Genomic DNA, 15,974 nt, shown 5'->3' with positions numbered 1-15,974 from the left:
CAGGCAATTTGTGTTTTTGTTTCATTTTTTTATTTAAAAATATAGCATTAATAACTGCATTTGCATAACAGCTCTTCAAACTTCAAATGTTGTCTGTTAAAATAATCAGAGTTGAATGGTCTGAAATCACACGTCTTGAGTCATCAGAACAACAGGCAAAAAACAAAAAACTTATGAAAATAAATATTATGACGCAGATATTCAGAGTCAGCAATGAATGCTTTCTTCCCCTCTCTCAGCGCACACGTGCCCCACACAAAGTCTCTTTCTCGGCATCCGTGGAATCACATCGCATCTCAACTTTCCGCGTGGACTTGAAAGTGTTTAGCCTATCGAATTTGGGTTCCTAGGTTCTTCATCAACCTCAGATGTTTTTTTTCTTTGACTTTCACGTGTCCCACACAAAGTCTCTTTTCCTCAGCATCCTCTGGAGTCACATCACACCTTAGCCGTCCACTTTGTCTTGAAAGAATTCATCATAATTTGTGTTACTAGGCTCTTCATCAAGCTCCTGTGGAAAAAAGAAAGGATGGGAGACAGAAGTGAATTAACGGTGAATATGTGTGCTTCAAATGCAAGATAACGTCTTTGGATAAAATAAAATAAAAATATATTACATGACCTTACGCTATATTACATGACATTATATTTTATTCTTTTTATTTTCACCTTTGGCTCCTTGAACTCCAGATCCTCTCCATACTGTATAGAGAAGTCAATGTGTTGCAGTACTATGTTGATCCCTTCCTCATCGGTGCGGTCAAAAGGCAGGAATCTCACCATGCTGTAGTCATCAATCTGGAGACAGACAGACAGACAGTCATTCAGTCAGAAAGGGGGAGAAAAGCAGAAAAATTAGAAATCTGTCAAAAAATTGATGCAAGTATCGAGTCCAAAAAGCAGGAACTTCCAATAAATCGCATTGCTGATGGGAATAGCTTCTGTTCAGTTTCGATCAGTGGAACGTTTCCCAAAACCATCTGCAGACAGACTGTAAGGATTTCACTTACCAGACCACAGATGGCTTTAGTCAACTTCTTGAACTTCTTGCTTCTGATGGAGTCGGAGTTATCTTCCATCATTGTGTACATGTCTGGGTCCAGGTACCTAGTGGGAAAAGACAGCAAAACATAAACATTGCTGCTGAGTAACTCAGTCACTCATTCCAGCAGTCAAACAGTCAACAACATACAGGGACATCCAGTATATTGCATTATAAAAAGCAGTTGCAAACATCGTATAAAATGAAAAAACACATAGATACCTAAGTGCAGGTAAGAGATAAATACAAATAAAGGCAAATGTCTTTATCGTGTTAAGAAAAATATTCACAAAATTATTTATCTGACATATTGTTTCAACCATAATGCAAACTAAAGCATCAGTGTGTGTGAATTTAATTTCCCTTATTTGGGTCTCAGTAGCTACAATAATAGGGATCCAGCCTTAATGGGTAGATTTCTGTTTCTGTTTCATGTGAACTCAAGAGTAGCGTATGAAGACACACATGGACATGTGGCAAACATTAAAAACTACACTCAAACCAAACTTACTTTTCAATTTCCTTCTTGGCCTTGGGACTCAGCAGGTCCATCTTGGTCATAATGTTTACCTGAGGGATTTCTAATGACACCATGGCACTCAGGGCCGCCATGACTCCTGAGATGAACTGTAGTCAGGGAAGGAGGAGACAAGACTTAAGCTTTGTTGTCGTTACAAATTTTAGAACGTCATTACAATATCTACACTCCACTATAACACACTAATACAATATATTTAGGAGCAAAAGTGAGTGTGTCAGATAAATGAATGAAGGTTTTGTAGAGATGGACAGTTACCTTAAACGTCTCCACCATGAACTGGGAGTCTACCAGGAAGACGCCACACACCCTGAACTCCCACTGCTGCAGCTGCTCCACCAGCTGCCTCATTACAGGCAGGTGTGTGTAAAGTTCGATCTGACCTGCAAAATCAAGTCGTCTGTGAAAAAAGTGTTTTGTAGGCGCCATGCTGCTGCCAAATTTCCAAAACTTTGAAGTGGTGGCTGCAAATATGGAACAAAGCCTTACCTATAGTTCTGATGGAAATACAACTACCGTTATCGTTGTAACTCATAATCATCACAACCATCATCAGTGCAATACTCAATACAATGGCAAACATAATCACATTAGTGTTCCCACATCTTTTCACTGATGAATTTCCAAAACTTTTCCATGACCCCTTTTCAAATTTCCATGACCAAATTTTAATGAGACTGAACTAAAAACTACCTACCTACCTACTAACCATCAACTACCCTAACTTTAAGAATTTGTTGTTTTTTTTCCACTTTAAAATCAAGGAATCTAGTATAATTTTAACTCTGCCAACAAAACAGTCAGCAACCAACAATATTTTCCTCCAACAGGTCTAGACTGTTTCAGAACCAGCCACAGCTGTTTGTGACATTTGACAGTAATCAAGAAAAAAAAAAATCATTAACTTCACAAATAAAATTTCAGGACTTTTCTAAAACTTTTCTTCCTTTTATTATTTTTCATCACTTCCCCAGGCCTGGAAAATACTATTTTAAAATTCAATTACTTTTCCAGTCATCCCCTTTTATCACCCATCAAATCGCACCTGGTCAACTGTCAGATACTGAGCAAACCCAGTACTCTCACAGGAAGAGGCGGGTAAATTCTGTACACCTTCATCACACGGCCTTGTACTGGGACTTACCTGGGCAGTCAAACAGTATGTAATCATCCTCCACGTGACCCAGGCTCTCCTCCAGCCAGTCAAAGTTGTTGGTAAAGTACTCCATGCAGAAGACCAGGCCTCCGTTAGGGCCGAACCTGAGAGAGTCGTCCTCCATCACATCGTCCACCTGGATGAGCTCACGGATGTCTGAGGACACAGAAACATGTATCATACAAAGGGTAAATTAGCAGGATCACCATAGGGTATTATCATATACTGTGTAGACAGAGTAGCAAGTCTAGAAAACCTGTATCTGTGTAACTGTGTGTAACTGTGTACTCAATATCAGGGTTGGGACCATTCATGAATTGAATTGAGAATGCATGGTTAATTCCAATTCCAGGAACTGAATTGGAATTGGAATGTCACCCAGCTCTAAGGAAACTTTTGAATTGGAATGACATGAAACAGAATTGAATTCCATTAGATTCCATGACATTCCACTTCTAAGAGAGGTTGTCTTGACTCGCTAAACATTATAAATCAACCATTATGAATCAAATAAAAGACAGTTAAACAAATCAAATACATTCAATCATAATGTATGTACTGCGGTTACATGTTATGCATCAAATACCATCTGAACGGTACTTTTAACATTTTATTATATTCAGTATTGATAATCTATAACACTGTGTAATCTCAAATATATGGCAAGAAAAAAAAAACATGGAATTTCACATAATTTAACTGAATTAAATTCAACTAACTGAAATTCCAATTCAATTGCAATTCTGTTTCTTGTAGGTTTTGTCAAATTCCAATTCCTCAGTTGAATTGGGATTGATGAGTTCATTCATGAATTGACCCCCAATCCTTCTCAGTATACTTCTACTGGTTATACATCATGACGAAATGATGCTGCTACTGTTTCTACCTTATTGATGGAACAAATTGATATCAAACTCCTGATAACGTGATGAACTAACAGCTTCAAAGACTTAAAAAAGTAACATTAACTTTTATTCTCCCTTAAGGGGAAACTTGGTTTGCAGACACGATTTAAAATAACACAATAAACACAATGAGGATACATCGGACAGCATCAGTCAAAGGCACATGTGATTGGTACAGAGTGCAAGTGCAAAACCTGGCTGTCAGACTAACAGCTGGTAGTTTCTATCTTCTCACCTGCCATGACAGGATAGTCAAAGTGTTCAGCAGCTGGGTCCAGATTCACCACCTGGACGGACCGGTTTATGGCCTCTGCATGCTGGATCAGAGTGGAGCAGTAGGTACTCTGAAATTTAAAGAAAGGGACAGAGCAGTTAAACAAAACTGCTAGTGTAACGCTAGTCAACTCAACTCAATTCAATGTGCTTTATTGACATTACAGGTTAAAAACACACCATATTTGCCAATACATGCAACAAGAAATTAATCATCAATCAACCAACATTTCAGAAAATGAATCCCATCCCCTCACGTATAAACTTGTGTTGAAGTGTATCCTCTGCTGTCCACTAACGTATCATTATTTCTGTTTATGTAACTCGCGCTTGTGAGGAAAAACAAATCAGCAAAATATAATATGAGCCATTAAAGTAGGGCTAGTCTCTGCAGAAAGCAAGGGAGATAGGGAGACTCGTAGCCGAACAGCAAGGCACTTCAGCAGCTTTAAGTTAACGTTAGTAAACTTAGAGGCTGGATAGCAGACGGCCGCTAGCTTTTAGCCTTCCGCCCGGCTAGCTTACCTTGCCGCTGCCCGCCGGGCCCATCACTAGCTGTGCGTAGCGAGGCATTTTGCCTCTCCCGTCTCAGGATTTTGTAAACCCCCTCTCCCACGTCGGAAATTATATTTTATGTACCGCGGAAGCCCTCACACGTCTTGTTTATCTTCTTCTTCTTGTTTTGAAGAGGGCGGTTTACACGCTAAACTCCGCTACCGCCACCTACCGCTGCTGCTACGGCTTCTTCTTCTTTAGTTTTGAGGCGGTTGACATCTACTGGGCTGGAGTGTGGGTAGAGACTTGGATGATCTAGACTCTTGAACTCTTACTAGATTATATTTATTAACCATGTTTCCCGTAAAACTAAAAAACAAACAAACTAACAAGTGCTGTGCTGCTGCTACTGCTTCTTCGTTTGTTTTATTGCGGTCGACAAACAACTGATAGATAAGTGTATACTGCCACCTACTGATATAGAGAGTGAACCGAGTAGCCTATTCACAATATCTTTAAATGATAGATAGATAGATAGATAGATAGATAGATAGATAGATAGATAGATAGATAGATAGATAGATAGATAGATAGATAGATAGCCTAGTACAAATTTTGCTGTTGTACTTGGGCCTGAGATGATAGAAAACCCTCTTTTAATACTCACAATCAACTCACAACAACTCACAATCTATCGCCATCTTCATTGTTTGTCTGTGACTTTTGTTCTACCTCAGTTACCTGGCACAGTTTAAACCTGATTCTCTCCCCCCCCCAAGACCCAAGTAAGTCTTCCTCACAGGCTGGAGGCCCAAACAGGAAGCAAATAACACATTGCAATGAAGTTATAAGATATAAACTGCAATAATATGAAATACTGCAGTGAACACAGGAATGTGTAATGTTAAAATCAAAATACAGGAGTTACATGTAGCTGGCATCTCGCTATCCCTCTCTCTTTCTGTGTATCTCTCTTTCTCTCTCATTCACTCACACACACACACACACACACATGCACTGGAGGGGAAGTGGCCTCAAGCTGCATGGATAGGCTAAAAAAAATAGAAATAGAATGATCATTTTAGGAATTTGTATTGAGCAATTTACCTAGTAATCTGAAAAGTGCCTACAATGCCAGGTTGCCTTTTGTCATTTGTAAGACTGTGATTGAACTGAGCAGATCTGAATGTGTTTGACATCGAAGCAGGATGTTGCTGGAAAAGACCTTGCCCGCTCCGCAAAACTTTCCCCGGATAAACAAAGACTTAATGAAAAGCTCTGAACAAAGCCAGCATTCTCATTACGGATGTGCTGTTGGCTATTTTAAATTAGCATTAGGACTGTGGTAATTACATTCTCCTTGAAATGAACTTCCATGTTGACAGAGCAGATGGTGCTTTCCTCTCACCTCACCATGCTATTATATGAAGTTCGTAACAAAGAACACAAATAAATGTTTCATGAAGATTTCCTTTCTTAAGTATGTCCAAACACCATCAGGAGGGAAAAGAAACCCCCACAAACAAACATTTTAGCCCTTCAGATTATCATCAGTACTCACTTGATTAGATTTGTGCATTAAACTAATGTAGTGATTTATTGCATTTCAGTTTTTATATTGCTTTATAAACACATCATTATGTAATTGGTAGTAAATTAATTTTTACAGAAAGGCAGTTTTAATTGCTTGTACTTTCACCTTCTAGTTACAGTTTCTTCAAAATACTGTAGATTAGAACTAAACGGGGAAGATGTTGTTCAGTGTGTGTCCACTAGATGTCGCTATTGCCTCAACTAGAGGTTAGAGATGAGGTAATGATTTTCTAGTAGGTGCGGTAAGAGATATGCAGTGAGCAGTGTGTGTGTATTAGTCACTCGCAGGTTGTGGCAACTTAATACTAATAAGATGCGGTCCACATCTTATTGGTTTAATAGCCTATAATGTTATAATTCAAAATCGAATATAGCCTATACAAATTGGGAAATGACTGCAGTATTTAGACTGGCTGTTTATTTTTTCTATTTTTTTAAAATTTTAATTTCTATTTTTTTATTAATATTATTATCATTATTATTATTATTATTATCATTATTATTATTATTGTGTAAAAATTAGACTGGAAACAAGCATCCGACTGTCCGGACCGTCTGGACTTCCTTCCCTTCCTCCTACGTGTTGCGATGTCGTCACGGCCAGCTGGATCACTATCTTGTCTGTCGCTTATACTCTTTGGATACACAGCGCAAGGGAAACTCAAGACGTTGGTTTGCAAGTCAATAAGGTATGTTTATGATTCATGAGAGCTAATGGACCCAGTTGCGTTTGGATGTAGAATTACAGTGTTTGATATGTTAGCAGTGTTTCATAACACTGCCGTTAGCTGATCGAGTAGCTTTTAGTGGCAACCAATGCACCATTAGTGGTATCGATAAATGAATGGCAGCGCATTCGCGAGTCTAGGCTAACGCTAGCAGAAAGCGATACTGTAAGCTTATGGCAAACACCAGTACTAGTTTTTAATGTGCGAGGAGATCGGGAACGAAACAGAAACAAAACAGATCTTTGGGTATTTGCTATGTCGACATTAGGTTGGTGTTTATAGAGTACCTTACAGTAAAGTGGTCAACAGTTACCGTTAGCTAGCTTGCTCGGTAGCTAGAGTTGTGACAGATGACAAGTCAAGGTATTTAACGATAATGTAATTAACATTTGACGTAACGTCATACAAGTGAAACAAGTCTATAATGATGCCAGCTTAAATTGAAATAGTTGTTCTCATACCTTGAATCTACTTAAACAAATATAAGGAAATTATAGAGAACTTGCCTAAATTGCTACAAGTCACTGTTTGCAGCTTACAAGTAAGGACCCTTGCTAACTTCATCAAACACAACACAGTGGTAAATCATTTTGTTCCTCATTGTGCAGCTGACAAAGTGGATTTAAATCGTTCATTTTAAATTCATTGGATTGTTTGTGAAGTGGCAAGGCCCAGTGATGAACTTTATGTATGATTTTGGCCGTAGAGTTCAATGGAAAATCTAAAATTAGTTGGGAGAAACGGTCATCAAATTTAGTCTTTAAAATTGATAGCAGGCGCATGATGATCAATGCTAGTTCTATAATCCTGAATCTTGAACTGCATACATACAGAATAATTTATACCCAAATTACACTGAAGTGTAAAAAGAACAAGCTGCACCTGAAGTCTCCCAGCCCCAGTATTTCCCAGCACTTTTTAATGATAGAATGATAATAATAATGTGACATTTTATTGATCCCTGTAGGACAGTTTTCTTTCTCTTGCACCCCTCCAGGGCAGGCTCAACAACACAGCAGCCCAGTGCCTGGCTCAAGGGCACTACTCCCTACTCACTGTTCCTCCCTGAATGTCCAATGTGCTAATGTTTCCAGGCCAAATGCAAAATTTCCAAACACTAAACAGCATTTTGTTTGATATTTTTTCATACTAAAATTTTCTTTCAAGAAAGGAAGACTTAACCGTTAGACTTTTGAAGTAGTTTCAGAGCCCTTGGTGTTGCAACCTCTGTAGATACATGTCTTTTATTTGGATAGCAGGTACAAAATACACAAAATACACAAAATACACAGTATCGATCTGTATCTCCAACCATAGAGAACTGCATGGACTTCCCCATGCAACGTATCACTTAATGATCTATTGTACAATAATACATTTTGTGCTTTTGAATAATGATGTACTGAGTTTATCTTCATTACACCATGTGCATAATCCAGCTATTTATTAACATAAAAGGCACATTATTGAATGTGGACTTTAAGGTCACCTTGTTGACAAGCTTTTTCATACACTGCCATTCTGTTTGGGCTAAATCTATATGTTTTTGTTCTCCAGTGTTGTAGGCTATGAGTGTGTGTGATGGAGGACAGTCATTGTGGGGAATTGGACTACCTGATCCAAGATGAGGACACCCTCATTGAGGGGGTCAGCAACCAGGTGCTGTTTGTCGTTGTGCTCAGCATCACCTTCCTGGGAGGCCTGCTGACGCTACTCTGCAGGTACGGCATGAATTCAGCTTTAAATTGATGTAAAACAGCATCACAGACTCTGGGCTGCGCTAACATAACAACAGTAGGGTGACATGATGGTTTCTGTCATTTTCATCTGGAGAGACACACCTTTTAATTTTTTTTAAAGATATATTTTATTTTCAGGTTTTTGCAATATAATACAAACTGGTAGAACACAAAACCCATACCTGGGTCTTCCACCTCCCTCCCTTCCTCTTACATACACTCTCCATCCCTCTCTTGACAGTAAAGTAGGAAGAGGGGGAGGAAAATATACACATATACAGTATATAAAAAAGAAAAGAAAAAAGAGGGAAAAAAAAGAACAATGACAAACATACTGAACAGATTGCCAAACAGAAATGCATGCAGACAGAAAATATTTTTTTCCAGTGATAGAAGACAGATTTGGTAGTGTTCTGGGTAAGCTCATCCAGGTGAAATTCTTGTCAGTATCAAATCTTTCAGATGATACCTGCCGCTACATGCAGGGTCAAACATTTTATTTGCTTGTTGTGCTGCTGCTACACCTGTGAGACAGATTGTTTTGAAAATCCTGCACTACTAGCACAGGATAAATGCAGGATGAAGGAGGTTCCTAGAATAGCTATCACCAAAGTTGTCTTTTGACAACAGTCCCTTTTGACTGTTTTGTTGAACTCAGTATCTGACATTTGACCTTTGCAGAGAAGATCAGCAGAACATTCATCCTGAGAATCAGGAGCATGTTCGAGCCGTCCGCCAGCAGCTCCAGACGGAGCAGGTAAGCAGCCATTACAACTCAGGCCTTTCTAGACAAACATAGTGGAAGTGTATGTGTGTATCTGCTTTGCTACAATCTTTGATTATTTAAACAGACCACAATAGTAATATTTTTATTAGGGATGCACCGATCCGACTTTTTCAGTCCAGATACCGATACCGATACCGATAACTGGGCTTTGGGTATCGGCCGATACCGAGTACCGATCCGATACCAGTGTTTAATTAATAAACTGTAGGCTATGCCTCACTGTGTGGAAGAGACTGGGATCATTCTTGACTTTAACATTGCTTTCCTAACTTTGTAAAACAAAATGTAACAAATAAATACATAGATATAAATGTACTCAATTGTTATTTATTATTAAAATAATAAATAATCGTGCTCCAGCAACTTGGTAAAACATCTTCAAAATTAACAGGAATTACAATTCAAGTGTAAACCTTTTAAATGCAGCAACAAATTGGTCAGGAATTAAAATTCCAGTATAAAACAATACAACTGCATCAAATGAGAACAAAATGTAAACATTAAATCACAATTAAGTCACAAACTAGTGCAAACAAACTTGATAAATTAAATCACAATTCACACAAGTAGTATAAACAAGTAACTTGGTAAAAACAAAACATTCAAAATATGCAGAATAAACCTAAATTACTGAAATAACTCTGGCTTAACTGGTAATCTTGCTTTATGAAACAGCCCTCACAAAAAAAATCAAGGTATGTTAGTCTGACTATGTGTCGGCGGAATGGAGCAGCAGTACCTGACGAACACGGAAAACGCTTTAAATCGTGTTGTGGCAGGAAACAACGTTGACCTACAGCCGAGTCCCCGTAAACCTTGGATTTATGAATGGAGTCTGGCTGGACGCGCCGATTGTATAATTGGTGGAAAACTACTTTACCTCACAGGTTAAATGGCAGCCTGCTCGGCCGCGCGGTGACCCGGGAGAGTTTAAACATATAACCGAGACAAAGTATTCATGCAGGTGTGTTTTTAACTACCGAGCATCAGCACCGACCCCCGGTCAGCTCACCCCGACCCCCGGTCAGCTCACCCCGACCCCGGCTCTGTTATGAGGGTTGGGCGCCAGGTTAGCTTGTTAGCCTGGATGCTAGCTGCGGGAGGCTCGCGCCCCACGAGCGAGAATTCAGTGCGGGAGACGCTGCGCGCGGCAGGCGGGATCCTCCGGGATCCTCCGGAGCTGCTGGACCGGAGGAGCCACCGGACGGACCGAAGGCAAATGGCCGGGTCTACCGGCGCGCTGCTGACGCATGACGTAGTATGCGCACGTAGACATAAACATAGAATTGAATTGAATAGATCGGCCCCATTGTCACCGATACCCGATCCAGCTATTTGAGTCAGTATCGGACCGATATCCGATATCAGTATCGGATCGGTGCATCCCTAATTTTTATTATGTATCCCTGCTTCAGCGCCTCCCTGTTTGTCTTGTGTGCAACACACACCTCACACTTCACACCCACACAGACACGTCTCACTATAGAGGGAGAGGCAGACTGAGCGTCCATTCAAATTTTGGAGCATGCATCTGGTATTATCCCTTACTTATAACATGGCCTGAGAGAATACTCACTTCTGATTAGCTGGAGCGGTGTTAAATTTGGTTAACATGCAGTAGAACCAGGCAGCAGCTCAGATGCAACTGTTTGATTGCCATTCTGAATTGAGATGCCAGCAACATTTGAGCTTTAACTTTATTAGCCTATATGCCAGCTGAATAAATGGGTTTTCAAATTGTCTTCAAAATGCTGATTATGGCATCAAAAAACAATAGTTTCAAAGAAAGAGTCCTCAGTTTCAAAATCACAATGCAACTCGGATGCTGTCATCATCCCATGAAGCCCTTTGCATAAGCTGACCTAACAGTGATATTGTGTCACTACTAGTTTAATGTGAAATGTGTGACTGCAGTAGCTAAATGTATGTTAGGGAAAAATTCTAGTTTCCAGGAAATACCTGGCTTACAACAAGAAAGAGATCGCACAGCAGGTCTGTGTTTATATGTGTGGTATGTATTTGATTTTTGGATATCTGTTAAGTGTTTGGCCTAGAAAGTACTGGAAGGCTGAAGCAAGCAGCAGATCTGTGCATGTTGCTCAACAGCCACAGAAAGTTGTGAAAGGACCGTCTTTCTTAAAATTAATTGTGAACAAATTCTAGACATTTCACTCTAGGAAAATATGGATTGATTGACCATGGTATAAATGAGATAATGCACTTTGAGGTAGGGATGGGAATTGATAAGATTTTATTGATACCAATGCCATTATCGATTCTGCTTATCGGTCCGGTTCTTTATCGATTCCCTTATCGATTCCCGATCAATTTTCTGTGTGGAAAAAAAAAGTAGGCCTACACAGGTTTTCAGCGTCAACGCAGCTGTTTTATTATCTCTTGAGTCTGAACACAGTGTAGAATGTCTGCCTAATAACATTTGAACATGTTAAAAAAAATTACAATGCTCCTTTTCTTAAAATGATATAACTTGGAAAACAAATTAGATCTTTAGATGGTTACCCTAAGATGTTTCAACATATTGCTGGTGTTTCCACCCTTAAGGCTGCGTTCACACACAGCGTTTTTTCCCCAACCGCCAGCACCCTTTTCTCATTAAAAGTAATGGGAAGCGGCCGCAAGGCGCATCAAAAGGCAGCCGCTCCCGAAAAGCGCTGCAGCGGCGTTTCTTTCGTCAGAGCGGAGCGCTTTCAAAAGTTGAGAAATGTTCAACTTTTCAGAAAAGCGCCGGGTGACGTGAACCGCCTTTTCCAGCCGACTAATCGCGATGACAGAGACGCTGGCCGTTTCCCATAGCAACAACAAATACGGAGAAAGTGAAAGTGCCGGTGGAGAAACGGGTCGTTGTAATAAGTGAATTTCCGTTACCGCAACAGCGATCATAAAGGCAGTGTGGGATTATACTGGACATGTATTGGAAATATCTGGTAAGCCTTTGCTTGTTGCACAACACTGTCCTGTCTGCTAGAAGTGCTAACCAGCTGGTTAGTGAGCTAGCAGCTGCTCAGCTCATAGAGATGTAACACAGTCAGCGAGACAGATAACTGTGCGTGTACAAACATCGGTTAATAAACCATGTTGCTGTTCAGTAAGTCGTTCGTTTGGTGTATAACTACACAACAGAAACATTACAAGGGCCTATGTCCATTATTACCTGCTTAAATTGGCTTAAAGCTGTCACACTAACCACTTAATGGCATTACATTTGCCTTTTATTGTATATTTTATCTGGGTGTATTGTTAGGTGTGTTTCAGTGATGTCGATATTTAATTGCTGCCAACATCTGTCTGTTGTTACAACAACAGATCATTTGGGGGTTTTACATTAAAAATAAGCAGATTTTCATATATACTCTTAATACAACTAGTCAGTACCAAAGAGTACCAAAGAAATCTGAGAATTATAAAGTCTTCTTGAAAATAGGATTCATAGTTTCTGTAAAGTAAATGCACTATTAAAATACTTCTAGAAGATAATCTTTATGATTTAAAACATAATTACTTAACATAGTTTAGCTATTTTTATCTACAGACTACAAAAAATGCTCATGTTTGGTACCATTTTAGACAGTCACAGTTGTCTTGCATACAGTGAGCTAAATAAAAAGTAGTAGTGATGTCTCAATAAAAAAATTAGCATTATAATGGCAGCATAAGCCACTTTCACCATTGATTCCAATGACAGTCAGCTGAGAAGTGTACCCAGGTAAGATGGCTGCCATATGGTCCCATTCCAGAATAGGAATTCTCTATGACATGTCCCCTCTACTGTTATATCTCTATGGCTCAGCTAACGTCAGGTGACGTTGCCGTGATCCGCTTTTTATTTCTCCTCACAAAAAGCGTTCCAGGCAGCGCTTTTTCCACATCAAAAAACGCTATGTGTGAACACAGAAATGATCATTTTACAGACGTTACAAGTAGCACTGTTGTCATCTTTCTTCGTGAAATGAAGCCACACTTTGGACCGTTTCTTCCTCTCCACCATGACTCCTTGTTGCAAGTTTCCAGCAGCGTAGAGGCAGAGTTTGACGTCATGACGCATGAGTTTTTGCAATGCGCATGCGCAACTGTCAGAAAAACATGCCAGCATCGATAAAAGGAATTGATAACCTCGGAGGCATACGATTCCGATGGATCAGACAATTTGGAACCGGTTCTCAACTGGAACCGGTTCTCGATTCCTATCCCTACTTTGAGGTGTTGCAGGAGTGATGACTGGTGTTACCCTTTATACATAATACAATTGTTTTGTCCCCCCCTTTATGTTAAGATGAGATCCCTCCAACAAAGCTTATACTATAGTGCTATGAATACATGTCATGTCCTTTTATGTCATTTCATAACTTGCTGCTATATGATAACCCTCATATCAATTTTTGATATGTATGCATTCTGTTCCTTTTTGGCAGGATGAAAATCCTCAATCCGAGGCCAGGCAGCAGTATTACACAGACATGTCTTGTCCTGTGTGTTTACAGCAGGCTGTTCTGCCTGTAGAGACCAACTGTGGACACCTCTTCTGTGGTGAGACTGTTGTATAGCTGCTAGTAATATGCAATAAGCAAAGAAAGATTGTCCACATTGTGAAATGTAAAGACAAATTGGAGACGCTCATCACTGCTGGAGACATCTTCACCCCTCTGTTAGCAACTTTGTAACCATCACTTCTTGATGATAATCTATTTCGTCAGCTCTCCTTTTTGGCAAAAGTTGAGTTGATTTGTGTTTGTTTGTTTTTTTTTTCCTTAAAAAAGTTCATACCCGGTGCTAATTAGAGGGGAGTTAGAATGGTTTTAACTTTAAGTAGTTAGCTGACAAAGTTTGGGTCAAACAATAATAAGCAGAAATATGAGGCAGAATTCAGTTGAATTGATTCGCAAGTACGCAAATTAAGCTGAGCATAATTCAGGAATACATGTCCTAGTTTGATAGAATTAACCAATCTTGTATTTGTACTTATTTCTCCTATAAAGTACAGTGTTATTCGTCTTGCTCTGCAGGTTCCTGCATTATAGCCTATTGGAGGTATGGCACCTGGCTGGGTGCTATTAACTGCCCCATCTGCAGACAAATGGTGAGCAATTGTTGGACATAGAATACTAGGAATATCATCCAAACTTTTTTTTTTTGGTAGTAGCTGTCAGTGTCCCTTGCTGCCAAATATCCCTGTAGAGATAAAGGAAGTGATCTCAATGGGCAATTTGCTGAGTTTCAAGCTGTAGGGCTGAAATACTATTCTGCTTCAGTTTACATTTTTTTTACCCTACTTATTTGGGAAAATATTATTGTTGATGTATTATTGATGCAAGTCTTATGATTAACAGTTCTTATTAGTATTGCTAGTATTGTCATGATTGTAATTTGTCTGTTTCTTTCCTTGTCCAGGTGACATTGCTGTTCCCTCTCTTCCATGAGCACGCCGCTCCTCAGAGGGTGCAGGACGGGGAGGCCGAGCCCCAGCTAATCCTGAGAGACATCAACGATTACAACTGCAGGTTCTCAGGACAGCCAAGATCTGTGAGCATGCTATAGCTTTTTATACATTTAGGCAGCAGTATTTAAAGGTTAATTTGACTTACTGTATACCACATGCATATTTAAATATATTTTGCATGTCTATGTTTTACAATATGTGTTCAAAAAGTATCCATTACTTTGCTCTCCAGTATGATCATAATAGGAGAAATTTCTTGTTTACCTCAGCTTTTCATGAACAAGGAAACATGGGACAAGACATGTATGATTGCATGATAAAATGACATGCATATCTCCAGTAATGTCTCCAAAATTGTGTTTAAAAGTATGCAGTATGAGATACTGACTTGTGTTGCGCAATATAATACAGGACAGACATTCCCATAATAAACGTTTTTCTCCCCGTCTCTCCTCTGCCCCTCCAGCTGATGGACCGGCTGCGGGACGTGCCCACCCTGCTCCGTCACGCCTTCAGGGAGATGTTTTCAGTGGGCGGCCTGTTCTGGATGTTCAGGATCCGGATTCTTCTCTGCCTCGTCGGTGCGATCACCTACCTGGCCTCGCCGCTCGACTTCCTCCCTGAGGCGCTTTTCGGCCTCCTGGGATTCATGGATGACTTCTTCGTCATCCTGCTCCTCTTCGTTTACATCTCTATCATGTACAGAGAGGTGGTTACGCAGAGACTGAACGGCTAGGTGCTCAGTTAAAAAAACGGGGCTCTGGTTTGCTCTTATCATGCAAAGAAACTCTGGAAGAGTGGACTCTGCATCCGAGGTGTCGACACGTTATGGACACGGAGAGACTGAGTAAATGGTTGTAGGACAGTTGATTGATAATGCCGGTTCTCTCAAATGGGTTTATTTAGTGGCCTGGGGTGTCATGTTGTGATTTGACAGGGGTTAGCGAAATACTTTGAATCGTATGTGTTGATTTTGTAAATAGAATTCACTGCTAATTGTGCATAGATTGAATCATAACAATTCCAATGCTAAGAGACTACAAAACATAAGGTATGTTTTGGATTTCCACTTCGTACCAACATTACAGTAATCCATGTAGATCCTTATGGCCCATTCAGCTACCTGTGGGAAATATTTAGCGAGCATTGCTACCAGTCTCTCTTTACAGCCTAGCATATATGTGCAGATGAAACAGCAGAGCTTTAAATTTTAAATTCTTACAATGAATAAATAAAAACCTGATGTATTACAATTTAAACCAA

General features: G+C 39.8%; 2 protein-coding genes across 4 annotated transcripts; one reads left to right on the top strand and one right to left on the bottom strand.

Moving 5' to 3' along the window:
- Positions 1–24: 24 nt before the first annotated feature.
- On the bottom strand, positions 25–4,587 carry gpn3 (GPN-loop GTPase 3). Its single transcript, XM_071913589.2, has 8 exons — positions 4,440–4,587; positions 3,877–3,985; positions 2,725–2,892; positions 1,839–1,963; positions 1,554–1,669; positions 1,011–1,107; positions 670–798; positions 25–511 (listed from the first exon to the last, which is right to left on the bottom strand). Exons 1-8 carry the CDS (start codon positions 4,485–4,487, stop codon positions 446–448), a joined length of 858 nt encoding a protein of 285 aa, XP_071769690.1. The 5' UTR covers positions 4,488–4,587; the 3' UTR covers positions 25–445.
- Positions 4,588–6,546: 1,959 nt separating this feature from the next.
- rnf170 (ring finger protein 170) lies at positions 6,547–15,974 on the top strand. 3 transcript variants are annotated; one of them, XM_071913590.2, is made up of 7 exons: positions 6,547–6,691; positions 8,288–8,451; positions 9,151–9,226; positions 13,687–13,801; positions 14,278–14,351; positions 14,663–14,794; positions 15,178–15,974. In XM_071913590.2, the coding sequence occupies exons 2-7, from the start codon at positions 8,312–8,314 to the stop codon at positions 15,445–15,447; spliced, it is 807 nt and encodes a 268-aa protein (XP_071769691.1). In that variant the 5' UTR covers positions 6,547–6,691; positions 8,288–8,311; the 3' UTR covers positions 15,448–15,974. The 3 variants fall into 3 exon arrangements, with proteins under 3 accessions (XP_071769691.1, XP_071769694.1, XP_071769693.1); XM_071913593.2 differs by lacking the exon at positions 6,547–6,691 and adding an exon at positions 6,718–6,998; XM_071913592.2 differs by lacking the exon at positions 6,547–6,691 and adding an exon at positions 6,718–7,093.

This window comes from Centroberyx gerrardi, chromosome 2, assembly GCF_048128805.1.
Source record: "Centroberyx gerrardi isolate f3 chromosome 2, fCenGer3.hap1.cur.20231027, whole genome shotgun sequence".
NCBI lineage: Eukaryota > Metazoa > Chordata > Actinopteri > Beryciformes > Berycidae > Centroberyx > Centroberyx gerrardi.
The sequence above is the reverse complement of the archived record's forward strand: the minus strand, read 5'-3'. Positions and strand labels throughout refer to the sequence as shown.